Source organism: Centropristis striata, chromosome 5 (genome assembly GCF_030273125.1).
Source record: "Centropristis striata isolate RG_2023a ecotype Rhode Island chromosome 5, C.striata_1.0, whole genome shotgun sequence".
In the NCBI taxonomy this organism is placed as follows: Eukaryota; Metazoa; Chordata; class Actinopteri; order Perciformes; family Serranidae; genus Centropristis; species Centropristis striata.
The window spans coordinates 14281158-14301766 of record NC_081521.1 but is presented as its reverse complement, the minus strand read 5'-3'; the positions used below and the strand labels follow the sequence as shown (position 1 = coordinate 14301766).

General features: G+C 35.7%; 1 protein-coding gene across 1 annotated transcript; it reads right to left on the bottom strand.

The window, feature by feature from the left end:
* Nucleotides 1–7227: 7227 nt before the first annotated feature.
* On the bottom strand, nt 7228–14067 carry si:ch211-229n2.7 (uncharacterized protein LOC100002243 homolog). The gene is made up of 4 exons (XM_059334051.1): nt 14050–14067; nt 13485–13605; nt 10730–11028; nt 7228–7862 (listed from the first exon to the last, which is right to left on the bottom strand). Exons 1-4 carry the CDS (start codon nt 14065–14067, stop codon nt 7746–7748), a joined length of 555 nt encoding a protein of 184 aa, XP_059190034.1. The 3' UTR covers nt 7228–7745.
* Between the last annotated feature and the right edge of the window lie 6542 nt (nt 14068–20609).

The window sequence follows — 20609 nt, the reverse complement described above, 5'->3', positions numbered from 1 at the left end:
TAGTTACATACGCAACTTTCGGGTTTTTTTGTGTTTTTAGAAGTGTTTTAACAACTCTTTTCAAAGATTTGCATATTTTAGACTTATATTAAGACTAAAATATAACTTTATATTACTTTATAATAATTTTATCTCACTTTTTTACTTCATCACTATCTAGATAATAATTTCCCTTTCAGATAAACTTATAATTTCTATTATTTTTATGTTTAAATGAGTATATAGATCCAAAGCAGACCGTGGTAAGTGTAATTACTGCTTGGTTTTGAGTTGGATTTTGTGGTTTTTATGACATTTCTCTGAAATAAAGCAAAATTGAAATCTAAAACTTTGTCACAAGATAAAACAGACATCAAGGAGTTCATGTTTTGTTATAACTCAATTTTGACCAAACATGTCGTTACTGCAGTTAGACTTTGTAGGACAGTATGGACTTCTGGATTATTAAAAGAAAAGACACAAAGTCAGCACAGTGGTGTGAAATGGACTGAAAGGTTTTTATTTCTGTAACAGAGTCACTTACAGCAACAAAACCATCCACAGAGCTGCTGCAGCTACAATAAATATTCCTGACCACAATCCACCTCCAGCACTCAGAGGTGGCTCCTGCTGGCTCAGAGAGAGACCAACCCAAGTCAGAGCGAGGAATTACATTAATAAACTTTTATTATATGGGCGTCCCGGTGGCTCACACTGGTAGAGCGCTTACCACTAAGGCTGAGTCCTATCTGCGGCGGAGCCGGGTTCGAATCTGGCCTGAGCTCCCTTTGCCGCATGTCTTCCCCTCTATCTCCCCCTTTCACTCTATCACTTTCAAAAAAGCATAAAAAATGAGTCAGTCTGCAAACTAAATTTGATGCGGGAACAAATTCGGCAGTTTTGTCATTCCAAACTTCCACAGAAAAACCTAAAGGATAGAGCAACTTTTATTTTGAAGGGAAGGAAGTGACAAGAGCAGTCAAAGCCACACACAGAGTTCGGTAAAGTTTTGAACCGACTAACGAACTCCGTGTGTCTGTCGCCACTCCGGGTGCAGATAGAAAGCTGTGCGTTTCATTTACATCTGGAGAAAACATTAAAATCTGGAGCGTTTTTTTAAAGGACTTGTTTGTCTGTATTTACACATGGTTCAAATGTTTTACCAGATAGTGTTTCCACTGAGACAAAGAGGATTTAGGTGGGTTTGGTTTCAGACGTCGAGGGTCTTTTTGACGGAGAAGATGATGTCTTTGATCTGCGGGACGCTGTTGTCCTCCAGGATCTTGGCGTATGGCATGGGGATGTCCACGCCCGTCACCCTGGTGGCCGGAGCGTCCAGGTAGTTGAAGGCAGGACCTGAAAACACACAGAAGGTTGATCTTTTATGTTGCCCTGAAATCCAAACCAACCCTTAGTGGCTATAAAATCACTGGAAACCACAGTTTTTCGTCATTTATTGCCTGGATAAAGTTATTGAAATTAAACACTCTCCAACCAGAAGTTGAAATCTGAATTTGCTTTATGATGCATATAGTTAAAGTTAAAGTTAGTTTGGTATCAGAAATGGGCAATTCAGGCATATATGACAAAAAGGGACTCCAAGTCTTTAACCTGTTAATGTTCCAAGATCTTTTTAGTGGTTCTGGGCAGTGGATGTTTAGGGGGAGATAGCAGGTCAACAATAAACGTCACATAGAAGAGGTTGACATCATCTGAAAGCTGTGAACCTGAAGATTAATTGAGATGAAGCTCAGCACTGTGAGTCAAGTTGTTCTGGTCAAAAATATCTAATTAAAATGACTAAATGAATTAATTATTTATTATTTGAAGCCTATTATGACGAATAAAGGGTTAATAACATTAGGGGACCCTTTCTAAAGTCCAGTCCAGGTTCAACTGGGTCCCACAAGTTGTTGCAGCATTTTTGGGTTGATTCTATTTGTTACACACATTTGGTGCTCAATAATGCAATTTTATTCATATGTAGAATGGATAAAAATGGTCATAAAAACCCTCCAGAATATAACATCAATATATAAAGACCTTTGGAACAACAGAGAAGAATGCATGCTGAGATTTGGGTTCAAAAACTTTGGTCATTTTGGAGATTTCTGTATTTTCAGCGATTGGATGACGAACACTTCTGTTCTACAAACTGCTGATTGTTAATAAATAAAAATAAACGTAGGAAAGCTGCTCATCCTCTGAATGCTCAGATCTTATTCTTGCTCTTTACCTCTGACAGAAATAGGTCAGAAAAAGGAGGAACTGAAAAAGATCACAACAACAAGCAATATGACCAGAAATCTCTTACCACCCCACATCTGGCTGATTCTCATCAACATGGTGCAGCTCATAGCAACAATCCAAGAGCATTAAATACATATTTTCTTTGACCCTTTATAACATATAAAATCTAAAGACATTGTTTAATATGAATTTATAATCTATTTCAAACATTTTAATGTATTTTCTGACATTTTTAGAGACACTGTGAGCAACAAAATTCATTGCCCTGAAAGATTTTTAAATAAAAAAAACAACGAAAGGATTTTCTTTCTTTGGCAAGCACTTAAATATGCTCAAAGGTAGCTGGTATCACAAACATGTATTTTATTAAAATATACACATATTTTAATGCAAAAAATTCTATCATTACCGTAACATTTAACCATTTTTCATCATCAATTTTCACTCAGATTTTGTTCTTTATACATTGTTAAAACCATTATGTTTGATTTTATTCTGTTAAATTATAAATTTTCAAACAAATGTATATTTATTTTTATAAAGTTTATTAAATATTTATTATATATAAGTGTGGGAGAAACATTTTTATCATTACAGTAATGAATTTGTGAATCAAAAATATGTTTAAAAATATAGAAAATATTATTTTAGCACAAAACAATGAATTGTGCATCATTATGGCTATATTGTTCATTCATATAAAAGTGAAATATATTTAGTTTAATAAAGTATGTCCTTATAATCTTCACAGACAGGACTTAGACTGGCTTCATGACATCTCATCACAGACTTGTACATATTTTAGAATAAGTTCCTCCTTTGTGTCTCAGTGAGTTTCTCTCACCTTGTAGGCTCCGTCGTACTGAGCCACCTCCTCCCCCAGCAGGAAGACCCTCTCGTCTCTTTCCAGCTCCTCGTCCATCGCCTGGTTCAGAGCATCACGGACCATCACCTGGAAAAATAAATTAAAATACATTTAAAAAATACAGCACTGCAATCAACACAGACTCACTACTGTCCCCCAGAGGAGTTTATCCTCATGTCTGGGTCATACAGACTAAGAATAAAATGAAAAAGAATATATTTTAACTTGGCGTCAATAATTCTAGATCATTAAATAAATAAATAAATACAGATCAATGTAACGTTAAATCACTAAGATATATATATAAAATAATTTTGATGGGTATACTTTAGATTTTATAAATGTATTCATTATTTTATCTATTTATTTAATAGAAGATTTTTCTTTTCTTTTTTTGATTTCAATGAGAAAAAGACACAAATACATACATAATTAATGCAGTAAGTGGACGGTTAAATAACTATTTTTCTGGTGTTGATGTTTTCTTTTTTTGCCTCAACCAACCCTATTATATATATATATATATATTAGACATGATAGGCAAAAAGTGGAAGAGGAAAAAAAATGTTGTATAAAATGTTGTTATTATTATTATTTTTATCACTACTACTACTAGTACTACTACTACTTGTCACACCGCGATCACTTGCCCTTCCTCTGGTGTCACTAGTCTGATTGTCTTCCCTGATTCCTGATTGTGTCCACCTGTTCCCCGTTCCCCATTGCCCTCATGTGTCTTATAGTCTGCGTCTCCCTTTGTCTTGTGCCAGAGTGTTTCGTTCCTGTCGATCACCCAAGCCAGTTACCACAGTGGTATAGTATAGTGGTAAAGCTCTGATTCATCGTGAAGTGTTGTATTCTTTTCCTCCAGGCGAGTGATTTTGTGTTCATAGTTTTCTTAGTTTGTACCTGTGTTGCAGCCTCCCTTGGAGTGATTTTTTGTTATCGTGTAGCATTTAGTCTTAGCCTCCGTTTTTTTAGGAGTGCCTTTTGTTTTGTACCTTTAGCCTTAGCATTTTTCTTCCTCCCATTGGAGTGATTTTCTGTTGGTTTATTTTCCTTTTGTGTCAGCTGTTTTGTCCCTCCCTTTTGGAGTGTTTTTTTTGTTCTTATTAGACTCATAGGATAATTTTCATAGCCATTTATTTAATCACCTTGTCCTGAGGTTAAGAGGGATTAATAAAGTCCACACGGATCTTCGCTCTGCATCTGAGTCCTCCTTCTTGTCCAGGCCCGACACTACTACTATTACTACTACTACTACTACTCATTTTATTTATATTAAACATGATATACTTGACAATAATAACTATTAAAAGAGTGAAAAAATGGAAGAGGAAGAAAATAAGTTCACACAGACACACACACACACACACCTCCAACCAGGCTCTCCAGCCGAACCCTGGCACCCACACTTAAGCACTCCCCCCTGTGTTAAAACCCTTCATTACGCAGCGCCAGAGTCTCGCGCCCCTGCTACTCCTGCCAAAGTCGAGGCTGGTGTTGTGGCTAAGAAAAAAAAAGAGATTGAAGAATATTTTCTTACTGAAATCCGTTGGTGAACAAAAGTTGTGAGGATGAGTACTGACCATGTTATCTGTGTATAACATGGTCAGTACTATATATATATATATATATATATATATGGCCCATTTCACAATTGCAGGTACATTTGAAGTTTAGACAAAATAAGAATTTTATTTTATTTCTTTTCCATGAAACCCGTTTCATTCCCATAGATAATACTCCCAGCATTTGCCAAGCTTAAACATGTAAGATTTAAAATATTTAATGTGAAAATCATCACAGTAACATTTTTGACAGAAAATGAATCCACTGTTGGTGTATTCTCAACATTCTGTGCAAACGAATGAGAAAGAAAGTTGAACATTCCATAGTTCCCTCCAAATATTTTCTGCAAGAGGAAGTGACATCACTGGGTGCAGCAGGTGACTTGTTTTGATTTGAATGCAGGTGACTTGTTTTCATTTGAATGCTGTATGATGTGTCATGTGGTTTTATAACAGAGATGACAGAGTTAATTGGATCATAGGGACAGATGAAAAAATATATATTTTTCATGTTGAAATCCCATGTATTCTAGAAAATAAATACTCTGTGCAACTGTAAGTAAAAGTATTTCTATAATTAGCAGAAAAAAACTGCTAATTTTAATGAATTGTTTGATTTTGATTCAATATGAACATGTGAATCACAAGCTGAAGGCAGCCAATAATTGATGGGTAGGAATAATTTAATGAATATTTTACATATAAATTGTGCCTAAAATAGATACCAAACATTATTATTGGTGAACATTCAATATATTTATAAGTTTTACTGATGATTGATGTTCACCTAGCATTCTTTCTACACTAATGCAAGGTATGTACTGTGAAAAACGTGCCAGAAATGTTTATTTTTGTGATTTTCAATAAAGCATTGAAAAAAAAAAGTCTTGTAGGTCCGGTTACCCTTCTCCCAGCCACACTCACCCAGTCTGTACGAGCTGGTGGTGGGTAGCCAGTTCTAAACCAGTTACCAACTGGGAGTGGGAGTGGGTTAAAAAGCCTCCCAACAGCGACTCCTCAATCTCAATCGAACCGGAAGTTGTTCTTATGAGATAAAGCGTCTCAAAGCTCCGATCTGTGCTGTGAGGAGCGGGGGTCGAGCATGGAGGAGGGATTGTAGCACCCTATAATGTAATCATTTCCTGATAATGTAATAATGTGATAACATTTGCACTTAACTCGATCGAAAATGTAATAAAACCCAATAATTGAATACATTAACATATCAAAAGCATCATTTTATAACGAAACTAGTGACTGTATAATGGTATTTTAATTGTTTTATTCAAGTGTGGATGTTCTTAGGAAAATAAATAAAAGTTCAATGTTCTTTGAAAGGGCGTAAATGCATTGTAATCCCATTATATTATCATTATCATCAGCGGCATAAATTGGTCTTAATAAAACAATATAATTTGTTGTGACAGGCCTAATTGAAGACAATATAATTTTGTTTGATAAAATGATATGATTATATAATGATAATTTTTCAGCTCTGATGTGATTAGGTTAATGGGAATCAATATCATGCAAAGTCAAACTCTGAAGTGAATCCTAAATGTGTTCCAGATGTTTGGTGGCCTCTGACTGGAGAAGATACAGTAACAGAGCTAAACATAACATCCTGTTGGAAACTGACCAACTAATGTTAAATGTCATTTTGCGGTATTATGTTGCACATCTGCTCTTTGTTTCACACATTATTCAGTTTTTCCTTATCTTTTGCCCCCCCCCAATACATTTGTCTGGTTATCAGAATAGTATAAGTAGCTTATATGATGGCAGATAACTGCGAACATAAAGATAGATCTGGCTAAGGATTCAATTTAAGTGCAATAACCTGACATGAGAACAGACAATATCTGGATCCAGATATTAAGAGAAAGGAAAAAGACTAATGAAACTTTACTAGATCTTTTTTTTTTATTGAAAAGGAGGTGATTAAATACATGACTTAAGAACTGGAAAAATTGACAATGGTTGTTTGTGTGTTATTTAAACTAATGCAATTGCAGTTTAAATAATTAGAAAACATTAAGACTAGTAATTGTTCTAGTGGTGCTCCTAGTTTCTCTACAATTGCACTCAACTGAGGATATTTATAAGGAAACACTGACATATTTAAGTATTTCACAGCTCCAAAAAAGGATAAATTAAATGCAGAGGTTGAGTTTTTGTGGGACTAATAAGGGAATCTTAATCTTAATCTCTTAATTATATTGAAAAGATAATTAAGTTAAATGGCTTACCATTTTCTTCCCCTTGACTTGTTCCTACACATCTACAAGTTTTTTTCTTAACTCTGGCTGATCACAGCTCTGCTCAGATGTTAGTTATGTGAAGCTAAAATGGGAATTAAACATGTTTTACCACCCGAGAATTGATAAATGGTCAAATCCCTCCAAAATTCCACATTAAGACACCAAGGCTTTAAGGCACGTTATTGAAAAAGTCTATGCTGTGAACTGGTATTAAAACTTCTGACATTTTTGGATGTTTTTTAATTATTTTATGTTGAGCACTATGGATCTGTCAACTGCTGAGAAACCCTCTTATTGTCAGTACGCCTAGGGAAGCCACGTATACTCTCTAGTTTGTATAGTCTCTAGTTTGAGGTTTCATGAGGTTGTGATTATCCTAGAGGTCACAACAGCTCATTTTAGAAGTTTCAGAAAGTTTCTCAAGACAATAAAACGGCTGCTATATGGACTAACATTATGACACCAGTAAAACTGGACTCATTGAATCGACAAGAGTCTAAGTTTTCAAGTACATCTGTATTCAGAAATATTCAAATACAATGACAATAATATATTTGTGTTGCAAAAAGAAAAACATCATGTTTCTGCCTCTAACAGAATGATATGAGCATAAAGTGGACATGTCGACTTGTGGGTACCCAGAGAACCAATTTTCATTCAGATATCTTGAAGTCAGATGTCAGTGGACTGATTTTCTGCTTTAGCCTTTGGAGGGTTATTCAGCCCCTCCCAACAAGACATACTGACATGGTTGGAACCAATGGATGTCTTATATCTCCTATAATACCAGTGTCATCTGTACCGTTAAGACTGAGCCCACTACAAACCCCCAAAGAAGGCTGTCATGAAGGTTTCAGCAGTTTCTTGTGATTTGACAAAGTTATTGAAGGTAACCGTTGCCTCCTCACACTCTGTGTTCTTGGGTCGTGTAGGAATCTGTTGGAGGAATAATAGAATAACAGTCTCTTAGTGGTCATTCATGGTCAGCAATGTCTTAATGTGCTTCAGATCACTTAAGACGGCACACTACAAAAAATATTTATTTATGCTTTAACCAGTTGACCCTTTGCTGTCAGCCACTGTTTGTCCATGAAGTTGTCAAAGGTAGCATGGAGCACACTTACAGCAATCCATGAGGAAATATTTTCTATTTTTAGGGGGGAAAAATTCAAGGAGAAGCAGACAGAAGGGTCTAATATGTGTATGATTACTCTCTCTCAATATATAGGATTAGCCAGGATGTCAAAGCGACTCAGCAGAGAAAACAGATTCATTAAGATAAAGATAGAACATAACAAATCGATCACAATTTAGAAGTGAAATACGGTGGCCCTGAGAGCTCACAACACTGCAACTTAAGAAAACACATGCAAATACACAAAACACAAGCAAATTGAGAAAACATCCTCATCAATTTGACAACACAAGCAGTTAAACAAATCAAATAAATGAATGATGCACGTTTTAGTTGGTCTCTCTTTACGGCACTGAGCTGGTCTTGGTCTTGCTAGCCCGCTAACGTTAGCACACTATGATCAGCCGCTAACGTTATAACATGAAATTATCATTATCTTGAAATAACATGATAATATCAAGTGTGTCCAGACGTGTGCATCACTTTAAAGTGTCCTCCGGAAACACTTCTGTTGTGTTGTGGTCTATCTGCAGCGCTTTTTCTAAATGCTGTTCTTGTGTTGTCAAATTGATGAAGATGTTTTCTCAATTTGCTTGTGTTTTGTGTATTTGCATGTGTTTTTTTTTAAGTTGCAGTTGCCACATCACCGAACATTTCAGGCATAAGAAAATTAAAAATGTGTCCACTGATAGACTCAGATTGTTATTATAAGTGTATGACTGCATTAGGTAAAGGATCCCTACAGAAATAGGCCCTTTTGTTAAGAATAAAATCATTTTTGTTTAAGCAGAATCAGCAGCAATATCGCCCTCATCAAATACACCAAACTCCATTAACAAATACAGTCATTTTACTTTGTTATAAAACGTACTTCATTCATAGTCAAATGAAACACAAAAAACTCACAAAACCGTCTTGGTTAGTCCTTCTACTGCTCCACAACAATCACCAACACTGGTTTGGTAAAAAAATAAACCCTTAACTAACCCCTTGTGAGTTTTATTTTGTTTCTGTCAACTTTAAGTGAAATGTGTTTGTTTAACCCTCCTGTTATGTTGCGTGTCAAATTGACCCATTTCACAGTTTAAAAATCTAAAAACAAAATTGTTAAAAGTATTTGTTCATAAAAAGAAAAAAAAAGAAATTTTAAATAAAAATGTAAAAAATCAAAGTAATGTAAAACCATTGTATTTTTGTGTAGGTCTTTCCAATCTACATAAAAAAATAATTTTTAACACACATTGTTTTGTGAAAAACAAAGGAATTATCCACATTGAACCTGATCTGTGAGAGGTAAAGACCACCACTGCACTAAATACTGAATATTATGGTTAGTAATGGAGTTAATACTGAAATATAAACAATGTTTATTGGGATTTTTTTAGTTTCTGACACTGATTATTCAACATGCGTCAAACTGACCCAAGAACATTATTGCTGATCCTGAGAAACGAACATAAGAGGAGGGTTAAAGCAGAAGCTGTCATCATATCTGTTTCAGTACTCCCTCAGTTTCACCTCCTGCCTTGTCGTCACATTCCTGTCACCTGTGAATCCACCTGCCCTACATCTATTTGTTGTTTGGTGTGTATTAAAGTCCCAGGTTTTAGTTCAGTCTTGATTGGATCCTTTTGTTATGTCCTGCCTGTTTACCATTTTTATTTTCTGTCTGGTCTCCCCTGGTTATTCCCTCCCCGCTTGCCTTGGTTTTCTCCTGCCTGTTTTACTCTTGCCTGCACTACTTTAAATAAAATTCATCACATCAATTTCCAGTTTTCTGCACTTGTTCCACCTGCTCCACTCACCCTGACAGAAGCAGTATCTGGTACATTCAGTATATCTTCAGATGCATGCGAATTATGTTAGTTAATCATAAGCTGTACTCTGCTAATAGCTCCACAGGTAATGAGTGTCACCACTGCACCTGTCCCAGGCACAACATTTTAACCATCACAAGCCTGAAAAAGAAAAAGCTGAACTGATTGCATTAGAGCCAGCATTATACGGCCAGTATTATACAGCGCAAATAATACTACAAATCCCAGAATGCTCTGCTCGTGTTTTGGCTTGAACACAGTAGATCAGTGTCTAGCAAACTGAGCAACAATTAAAGTTGTCTTTATGCACTTTTTCTTGCTAGTCCAAGGCTTGAATGGTTGCACATTCATTGAAGGATATTATTATTAGTCATTTGGTTTATTATTGTTATTTTATTCTTACATTTATTTTTAGCCTGTGGAAAAGGATTACTGTTAAATTTAAATTTAAATTTAAATTTAAAGAAGGCCGCATATAAAATGAAGGGACATACGATTTTTATTAAAATTTTATTTAAGAAATGAATGCCGTTGATGTGTTTGTTTGTTTTATTTGATATTCGATGTTTGCAATATTAAGTTATATCAAGCTTTGCTTATTCCATTTCGTTTGAACTTGTTTAGGTCAATTTTTTTAATAAATATCAATGTTGGCCCGCGACTTTGTCCAAGTTTTAAATTTTGGCCCACTGTGTATTTGAGTTTGACACCCCTGCATTAGAGTCTATAAGGCAGAGACGAATAGTAATCAATGGTCGGAGCCTGGTCAGAGCTGGCTGATGATTGGTGGAGGGGCTTAGTTTCAGACAAACGTTAAGGCATTTTCATTAATAATTAAGAGTATTATATACCTGATTGCACACAGCTTTCCCGTAGCGTACAAAAGTGGCAAAGTGCTCGCAGTTGAGGCTTAAAAGTTTATATGTGAAGTCCAGGTCAAGAAGGGCGTCACGCCGTCGCTTCATGTCTCCAGGTGGTGACGGTCTGAAGGCGTGGCGGTTGTTACTGATCAGAACATGGGCTCCTTTAGGAACGTTCACCTCAGCAAGAGGAACTCTGCGGATCTTGGTCACCCCCAGAAGAAGGTCACCACATACAGGGAAAACTGATTGTATTAAATGCCGTGCGCTGTTCATCATTTTCCCCTCATCTGAAAAATGAGACAGTTTACATTTTAAGGATGTGCAACAATTTGGCAAACAACATCAGTTATATGTAAGCTTCAGCTTTTTACCACTATTATGTTTTATGGGGTCATCACCCTTTGTTATTGTGGTTATATATATTTAATTGGTGCTATTAGACCTGTGAAAGACAGGGAAACTGTAAAACTGTGATCAACTTTATGCTGCACACAGCAACGACTGCAAACAGCAAAGTGGAAGTATAGGTTTCCTGTCTGAGAGGTGTAACCTGATGCCTGAATCTCCTGACTGTATTGTTGTTGCAATATTTCAAATTGACCTTCTGTCCAAAAATGCTGAAAGGTAGCGCTGTCCTCTTTTGTAAATGCATTTTTGATGAACGCTCACAGTCATTGTGAATCTCAATGACAAACACATTACATTCCCAATTAAAGTCAACTAGTGTTGTTGCGGTGCCTTCAGTAGGAAATGTTCAGTCTGTATTCACAGAAAGCATTTTTTCTATAAATGTGGTGCCCAAGCAGCACCCTCTGGGCCTGAACAGTCAAACCAATGTGGAAGGGCCTTAAAATGCACCCTTTGTGATGGCCAGCAGGGGGCAGAGGTGTCAAAAGTATTCACAGTAGATTAAAAAAGCCATAATAACTATTATGTTATATTCAAATGTTAATGTTGAAACATGTGGGATGCACCTGTTTCAGCTCCATTTATGCCCATTGAAAATGAACATATTTTAGTACAAAGCATAAACATTAAATAACCATATATGTGTACTACTTGAGCATTGACATGTGTTTCATGGAGTGGAAGATATGATGACGAGTTGTCTTTAAGTATTGTAATGGTGCAAAAAGTCAAACTTCAGAGGCATGTTGTCATGTTAGCCTTTACTGAAATGTAAATGAACATACAAGCTTAGCTGCAGGAATCTGTTTACCTGGATACAACAATGCTATTTTCTAATTGGATCATGTGTAGTATTATATTATTATTGGATTGGCTGATGACCAGTTGATCTTATTGACCGGGGCATGTCAAGCTCCCGTTGAGTTATACGATTCTGATTGCATCTACATACTCCACTCAGACGGCAACCTCCGGGTCTGAGCAGGGAGGCAAACCAGGAAGTGCCTTAAGCTGCATTCTACCAAAACTTCCAGCAGGGGGCGCTACGTTTGGCTGCAAAAACATTTCTGTCCATTAATTTCAATGCAAAATGAGAAAACTTCTGACTTCATTTATTACCTCAGATTTTTTTCAGGACAACACTATGGTGTCAATCACTAGTAAAAAATCTTCTTCAAGACAATTTGATGTCAATAGTTCTAATAATGGCCCCATTTAGAAGAAAATAGAAGATAAAGAATCATATGATTTGGGGCGGGGCTACCTTTGATTGACAGGTCACTGACAAGGAGAGCCATCATCAGGAGAGAAGCAGAACAATGCGTATCCACGGCAACGTGTCAATAAAGTTATATATAACGTTATATAGATATAAAAAAGGACGTTTAGTGGTTTGGTCTCATAACTTTGACCCTTTCACTGTATTTTCACTTAATGATTTTGTTCAGTAAAAATGTCTTGTTCAGTGTTTGGTTGGACTAACAGACACTCCAAGGAGTCGCTGCTCAGTTTTCTGAAGTCAGTAACATAGGATTTGTTTTTATTTTTTGCTAGCCAAAACTAACACCCCAGTTAATGCTCCAGTTAATGCTAACATGAATTAGCAGCAGCTTCTCTCAGTAAGGTTGAGGTGTAGAGAGGCTGTAAACAGTGATCAGATCCCTCTCGTTTCTGTGTGTGTTTTTTGAATGATGAAAATCCATAATGAAAACAAGCCGAAATGAAATGGGAATAACGAGGCTATTTTTAGGAGGTAGAAAGTACAGATAATTGCTTGAAAATGTAAGGAGTAGAAGTAAAAAGTAAGCCGAGAAATAAATACTTCAGTAAAGTATAGATACTCAAAATGTATTATTTAAGTAAGGTAACGAAGTATTTGTACTTCATTACTTGACACCTCTGGCAGGGGGTGACACTGCCGGGTGCAAAAGAAGTCCATTTGTATGAAACAAAATAGGAAGATGACACTACTTCTCACTTAATTTATTAGCTTAGTCAAAATTTTCATAGTGAGTATATGGTCTCAATCATTAGGTTTAAAACTTCTTGTTTTCTTGTTTCTAGAACAGGATGTACATTTTGTAAATGATGGTCCCGTTTAGAGTTAAACAGATGATAAAGCAGGGCATGCTTTAGGGCGTGGCTAACCTATGTTTGACAGGCCTCTGTCTTGGACTTTAAAATAAAGGAGATACAGCTAAAATCTCAGCATATCTTACAACTTTCACCTTGCAGAAGGAGATATTGTATAGTATTGCATATGCAAAAACTGGGGGAAAAAAAAAAAAAAAACAATGTTATGTAATCTGTGCAATGTCCTGCATGTTGTCCTCACCTGCAACAGCAAAATGGATTACAAAACCATCTCCATCATACACTCCCCAGTGTGCATATCCGATGGGGTAGGAAAATTCTATCAGGTCTCCAAATTTGGCATTGGATAGGATTTCTTCAACCTGTAGTGGTTAAGAAACACACAGCAAAGACAGTAAAGTACAACAAAAGAAGGTGCTTGTGACATGGCTGTGCCCCTCCCTGTACAGCCTCAAAGCAGGTTTAGCTACATTACATTCAGTCATGAGCAGTTTGTGACTTGTTGTCACAAGTTTGTTAGTAATCACTATTCTTATGCACATGTTCAAGTTGTTTAATATGTATGTATGATAATCTAATAATGTAGGCTAAAGTCACATTTCTCTGGTAGCACATTCCCATCAAACACTGATTAACTACTTTGACATTACATTGGCTACAGAATAACAAAGTCCTATTTATTGAGAATACAGGTGCTCATGCTCTAACATAAGATAGCTGATGATCATCAAAATAGGTTTTATTTCAGTTGTCACTGTTCCATTGCAAGATAATAAAGAGCTGGTGTTTATGTTGCTGGTTCTTACCTGCTCCTGATAATCCATAGGTAAGTCCTGGTAAATGAGAGCAAGACAGTAGTTTGTCCTCACAGAGTGTGGTGTGTGAGAATCTGGTTTGGACTGTTTATTGCTTGGATGTCATTGGAGGGAAATGAAGGCAGCTGATTGGCTACGCTACCTCAACAGTCATTCAAAAGAAATGCTTCCTCAACCACAGAGAAGAGCACACAAGATCACTGTAAGAAGGTTCTTGAAGAAATGTCAACATATCAAGGATTTCATGTCCATTTAACTGGTTCGCTTTTCTAGAAATTGCATTTATGCATCGTTTTTGATCAACTGTGACTGGGTAGTTTAGTTAAACAAGTGGTTTCTGTACATGTCAGTTTGAACCAAATCAATTAACTTGAAGTTAGATTTAATTTAATTTAAGAGTTGTGTGTTTGGATGCCACACATAATCCCCCACAGCGCTATTGTAAACAATGTGCATATTTGATATCATGGTTTTGACACTGACATAAGTCCATGTGGCTCTGAAAGTTATGTGTGCTGCTCTGTGCAAGATCACACACAGAGCTGTCAACGGCAGAATGGCAATAGATCTATCTATAAAAGCAAGAAGCGTCCGTGTGTGTGTGTGTGTGTGTGTGTGTGTGTGTGTGTGTGTCTAGTTCATATCTCTCTGACCGTTAGTCAGACTGACCTTAGATTTCGTATGTGGCTTGCGCATGACACGAAGGTGTACATCCTCGATTTTGAAGATTTTTGAATTCATTTTTCAAAATATCATTATTTACGTAGGACGTGTTGCAGCATTGCACTGTTTCTGATCGGACGCCTTTTAGGGGAGCTCCGCCCCATTGTGTGACAGGCCTACACCTGGTCAGTAATACAATTCACTCTGGATTTCCACCCTGACTCATCTCATCTGTAAGTCTATTTAGTCTACCTATCTTTAGGAGTTTTAAAGTGAACTACAAGGTTTGATTTTCAAATAATATTCTAATAGTTTCCAGTCAATATCAATGTTCAATGTGTATGTGCTGGATGGTGTGGTACTTTATGAAAAGTAAGTGTTTTATGGAGTTGCAGACGTTGTAGTGGTCTGCATGTAATGTGCAAATTCTGTTATTCGCGATTAGCATGCTAAGGAGATTTAGCTTTATTCACTTCTTATGTTGCATGTAAACTTATTCCCTCCTATATCTGTGTCTGTATATATGTCTAACCATGTTGAATGATTACATTTCTTTTTCTTAAAATAACTATTTCTGTGTCTCTTTATATCTCAATGGACATCCATGTATTACCTAATATACACTTTGTATCTTCACACTACTCAAGGGTTGCACTTTCACACACAACCTCATTTGGCCATAATTGAAAAATCTACTTATAGTTTTTCTCAGTCTCTTTGGTGCATTTCTCACATCACTATTAACATTTGCACAACAGTTAGTTCAACCGCCACAACATTTAGTAATTTGTGCTCATCATAGCAGCAGTTTCTCCTTAAAACAAATTACAAATGTCATCAAGTGCTTTCATACAACTCTCTGATGTTTTATAACATTATTATTTGCTTATATCATGTCAGTCAAAATTAACTATACTTGTGAATGCTGAATAGTCATTCCATATAAAACTAATAGTCTTATTTCATTGCTTGAGTCATTACATACAAAAATGTTGAAGTAGTTGTCAAATTCTGTCAAGGAAATTTTGTATTTTTTTTCTAAATCTTTTTTTTTCCTGAATGTCTCCTAAATTGAATCATTTCTCTCAGTTGAACCTCAGCTTTCCCTGATGAGAAGGGCTGTGTGAAGCATTAGTTGAATCGATGATAAGCCACTTCTCTACAATCACTCAGAGCTGAACCCATAAACTCATAAACACTTTACAACATATATGAAGCAAGCAGGACAAAGAGTGGACCGTTTCTACAACACTGTGACACAGAAATGGAAGGTCAGCCTCGTGGAAGAGGGGTGAGGGTGTGGGGAGGAAGTGGATGACATGTGATGACATCACAGCAGAGTCCTGCAGAGGGTGGATTCAACACTCAGGGAGATACTTTCCTCGCTGCGTCGCCAGAGATGATATTGTTTGTGATGTAGATGAAACTATGAGTCCAGACAGAGAGGAACGTCTGGATGTGCATGAATGATTTACAGTAATATTTATATTGTATGTTCAGTTCCAACAGTTGTGCACAGCTCTACCCATAGGGTGTTTATGTTTGTTGTAAATCAGGGTGTATTTTTTCTTTTGCACAATGCTGTAAACAAATTAAAATTGCAAAGAGCAAATGCAATAAAAATATGAAACCTACATATTCAGTGTGTTGTACTCAGTTACCTCACTAAATACAGTAATGTGTAACTTTACTGTAGTATTCAAATGGCTGTGTAAATAGTATATAGTCTGTCTGGAGCATTTTCAGGTCGTGTCACCAAGATCTGACTTTTTAGCATTGAAAACATTTCCATAGTAAAGTGTCATAATGAAAACACAACAGAGACATTTGACTATCTTGTTCATAAACATGGTGTCAGGACTTTTCATCTTGATGACTTTCATTGACATGAATACTTGCTTTTGAGGAATGAGCTATTTTGAGTAAGTGAGACGCTTTTACAGGTTATCAACTAGGTTTTGGAGTTTGTACTAATTGTTTTGAGAAATGCATTAACTGTTGTGAAAATGTAAAGAGCGATGTTAGAAATGCACCAAAGCCACTGAGAACAACTGTAATCTCCCACTATATGAATACATACTTCCTACGGGCACTGCACAGGTGTCATAAAAATGGCATACTACAGTATGTTATGAAAATAGCATTAAAAGTCATATTATAGTATGCAATAAAGATGTCAAAACAAAGTCATAGTATGTCATAGAATGCCATGAAAATATCTTAGTATAGGATGTCATAAAAAAGGAAGAAAAAACAAACAAGCAATGCTCATAATATCAGTCATAGTACATATGACATAAAGAAAAATTCGAAAATAATGTTGTTTGTCTTAAAAAAGTTTAAAGTCTGTGCAACCCACTGGAGGATTGGGTGACAGAGCATGCAGATAATTTCAACTATTCAACTATTTGGACAGGGGACAATGTCACCATACTAACTGGAAAAACTACATTTTCAAAAGGGGGAACCTCCAAGTCAAGACTTGTTTCATATCTTAATCACTAGAATGTAGCGTACAGGTCTCATATTGGATGCTATATTTCAATAACTGTTCTACAGTCTGATAAAATTACATTGTCAATTTTGGAAGTAGTTGAGCAGTATCATTTGCTACTCATTGGATTATATTTTTATAAATTATACAAAGAAAATAATGGATTTGGAGGGATAGATCTAATCTTCACCATTTTCAATTATAATAATCCTTTCAACACTGAGTGGTATTCATTATCTGACTGGGAACTTGCAATTTATTTCCTTCTTTCTAACAATATTTATAATGAGCCTTCACATGACGAGTCTCAGTATAATATGTTACAGGTGCATGACAAGAAGACTGCCAAGAAGAAGAACACTTGGCTACAATAAATGTAGAGAATTTGCATTAGCTAGTGTAATCAGGTGCCTGATGTCAGCACCTGTGAGCATGGGGGGGCAACAGCAAAGAAAAGCTGTTTGCCATTGTTAGAGAAGATTTGGCAATTTTTTTTATGGGCACAACCCACATACTCAGCTCTGCAGCTCATCCCACAAATGCATGTTCCACACGAATGTGGCACAATTTAAAAGAGAAATAATTACGCTTTCCAATGGTATAAGAATTATTGCCAAGAAGCATTGTTACGACAAAGAACACAAGCTTGCCTTCATATTAGCACTACTAGAATATTCAGATATTCTAGTAGTGCTGACAACCTAGTAAATAAATAGTTTTATATATTTTGTGTTTTTTTAATTCTATCTTACATGTTTTGCTGTGTTTGTCTCCTAGTGTGTTCCAAGGTTATTATAGTTAACGAAATAACGAAAACTAGAATTGAAAAAACATTTATGTTTACTGAAATAAAAATAAAAATGAGTTTAAAAAAAATAACTAACATAACTAACTGAAACTGTATTTTGTGATTACGAAACTAACTAAAACTAACTAAAATTATAGTGAAAATGTCCTTAGTTTTCGTCAACTTTTTTCATACGTAAACCTTTTTGGTAAACCTATCTGGTTTTATGACTTAATAAACTTATTGGGGCTGAGATGGATCAGACAGAGGAAATAAAGGAAACATTTATTGTGACCTTATTGAATCTGGCACCCAACAAATACGCCATTACAAAACAACTACAACTAATAAAAACTAACACTAAAACCAATAAAAACTCAACTAAAAGCATTTTCCAAAAAATAAAAATGAATTAAAACTAGCAAACTCTCTCTAAAAACTCATTAAAACTAACTGAATTTCAGAACAAAAACAAAAACTAATGAAATATACAAAACTATTATAACCTTGGTGTGCTCTCCCTGACACAGACAGCCTGCTTGCTGGTTCTACAGCAGGATTTGTGCTCTGTGGAGCAGCTGGAGCAGCTGTGGACACGGTGCAGACATGTCCCATGCTTGTGTTTGTGAAAATTGCTCACTACATTACCAGTGCATGAAATTGAAGGCCAACAGCTGCAGTTAAATGTAATGTTATTCTTTGGATGTAACATATCTGCTATTTGAAATGAATATAGGCTACTTGAAATAAATTGCATCACTCTCTTTCCTTCTCCTTGACTTTGTGGTGCTGAAAGATGCATGCTATCAATGTAGTACACACAGACCATAGACTAGATAAAGAATGGATGACGCATCTCCACTTCTTCCAACAGCGGAGCCAAAGTATCTTTGAGCTGGTGACATCATTTGGAGTCAGAGTCTGGGGAAAATTCAAACTTGAACCAGCATCAGTGTAATAAGAACTACCTAAGTGGCAGAAACTATGGGAACAATGTAATTGACCTCTACTTTTAGTTTTTACTTTGTTGTATCTGTTTTTGACTACCTCTGTTATGTAAGACATGTGGGGCTCTGACACATTGACAGCACCATTGACAGACTGGTACATGTAATGATTAACAGAGAGAGCATTGAAAAGACCCTTCATCCTATGTATTCTGGCACATACTCCAGTCCAATAGACAGAGAGTGGAGGTCTAATTATCAAGCAAGTAATTTGTTTAAACGTCACAGAAAATGAGGAAATGCCTTGGACAACAGGGTAATTCCTGGTACCCTAGGTCAGCTATTCTCAACCTTGGGGTCGGGACCCCAATTGGGGTCGCAAGATGATTTCTGGGGGTCGCCAAATCATTTTGGAAGTCAGCTCTGTCTCCACTGTGTTAAAGTGTTCATGTGTTAATGTGTTTTAGTCTTTTTGGTCACTTAATGTCTTTTTTTGAGACATTAAGTATTTTTTTCATTTCATTTCATTTTTTCATTCTGTGTCTTTTTAGGTCATTTTATGTCTTTTTTTTTATAATTTTGTGGTCAATTTTATGTCTTTTTTTGGTCATTTTGTTTCCTTTTTTTGGTCATTCTGTGTCTTTTTTGTCATTTTGTGTCTTTTTTTAGTCATTTTGTGTCTTTTTTTGGTCATTTTGTGTCTTTTTTGGTCATTTTGTGTCTTTTTTGGGTCATTTTGTATTTTTTTTTAATCATTTTGTCGTCAATTTGTGTCTTTTTTGGTCATTTTGTTTCTTTTTTGGGTGATCTGAACTGTGTGTGTGAGATTGTGTTCAGTTAGTGGGGGTCACGGACAACATGCATGTTAAATTGGGGGTCGCGACTCAAAAAGGTTGAGAACTACTGCCCTAGGTTACCAAGGGGTGTTCGAAAGAAGTATTACTTCAGTAAATATAAGTGTATACCTGTGTATATAATCCAGTTTATAACAAATGTTCAACACATCTGGAGATGCATGGTTTTTACTTGATAGGAAATTACAAGTGACTAAAGTTGTCAGACTAATGTTGGGCACTACTCAAAGTGCAGTATTTACCTCTGAGGTGTAGTGGAGTAAATGTATTAAGCAGAATAAAATGGAAATGTGTAAATAAAGTAAAAGTAGTACCTCAAATTGATTTTTAAGTGAAATACTTGTGTACATGTTAATGTTGAATAGTTGAATTTAACCACTTTTCATAAAAAAACAAAGGGCAATTTGTCAGTACAATCAATCCATATGTGCTGCATAAAGGTATATACATCTCAATAAATTAGAATAACATGAAAACCAAGCCCCAACCAAGTATTGAGTCATATAGATGACATACTTTTCAGAGGCCAACATTTTTTTTTTCAAAACTTTATTTATTGATTTTTTTCCCAAAAAGTAATACACAATGAACACAACAACGAACATATAGTCATAAAACCCCATCCCTCCCTCTCATAACCAACAGTAATCTCGGAGGGAAAAAAAAATACTTGAGTTAATAAAAATAAATAAGTAAATAAATAAAATAAATGTATTAATCAATAATAAATAAATTAAATTAAATCATATTAATAAATAAATAAAATAAATAAATAATAATAAAACAATCAAAGGCCAACATTTACA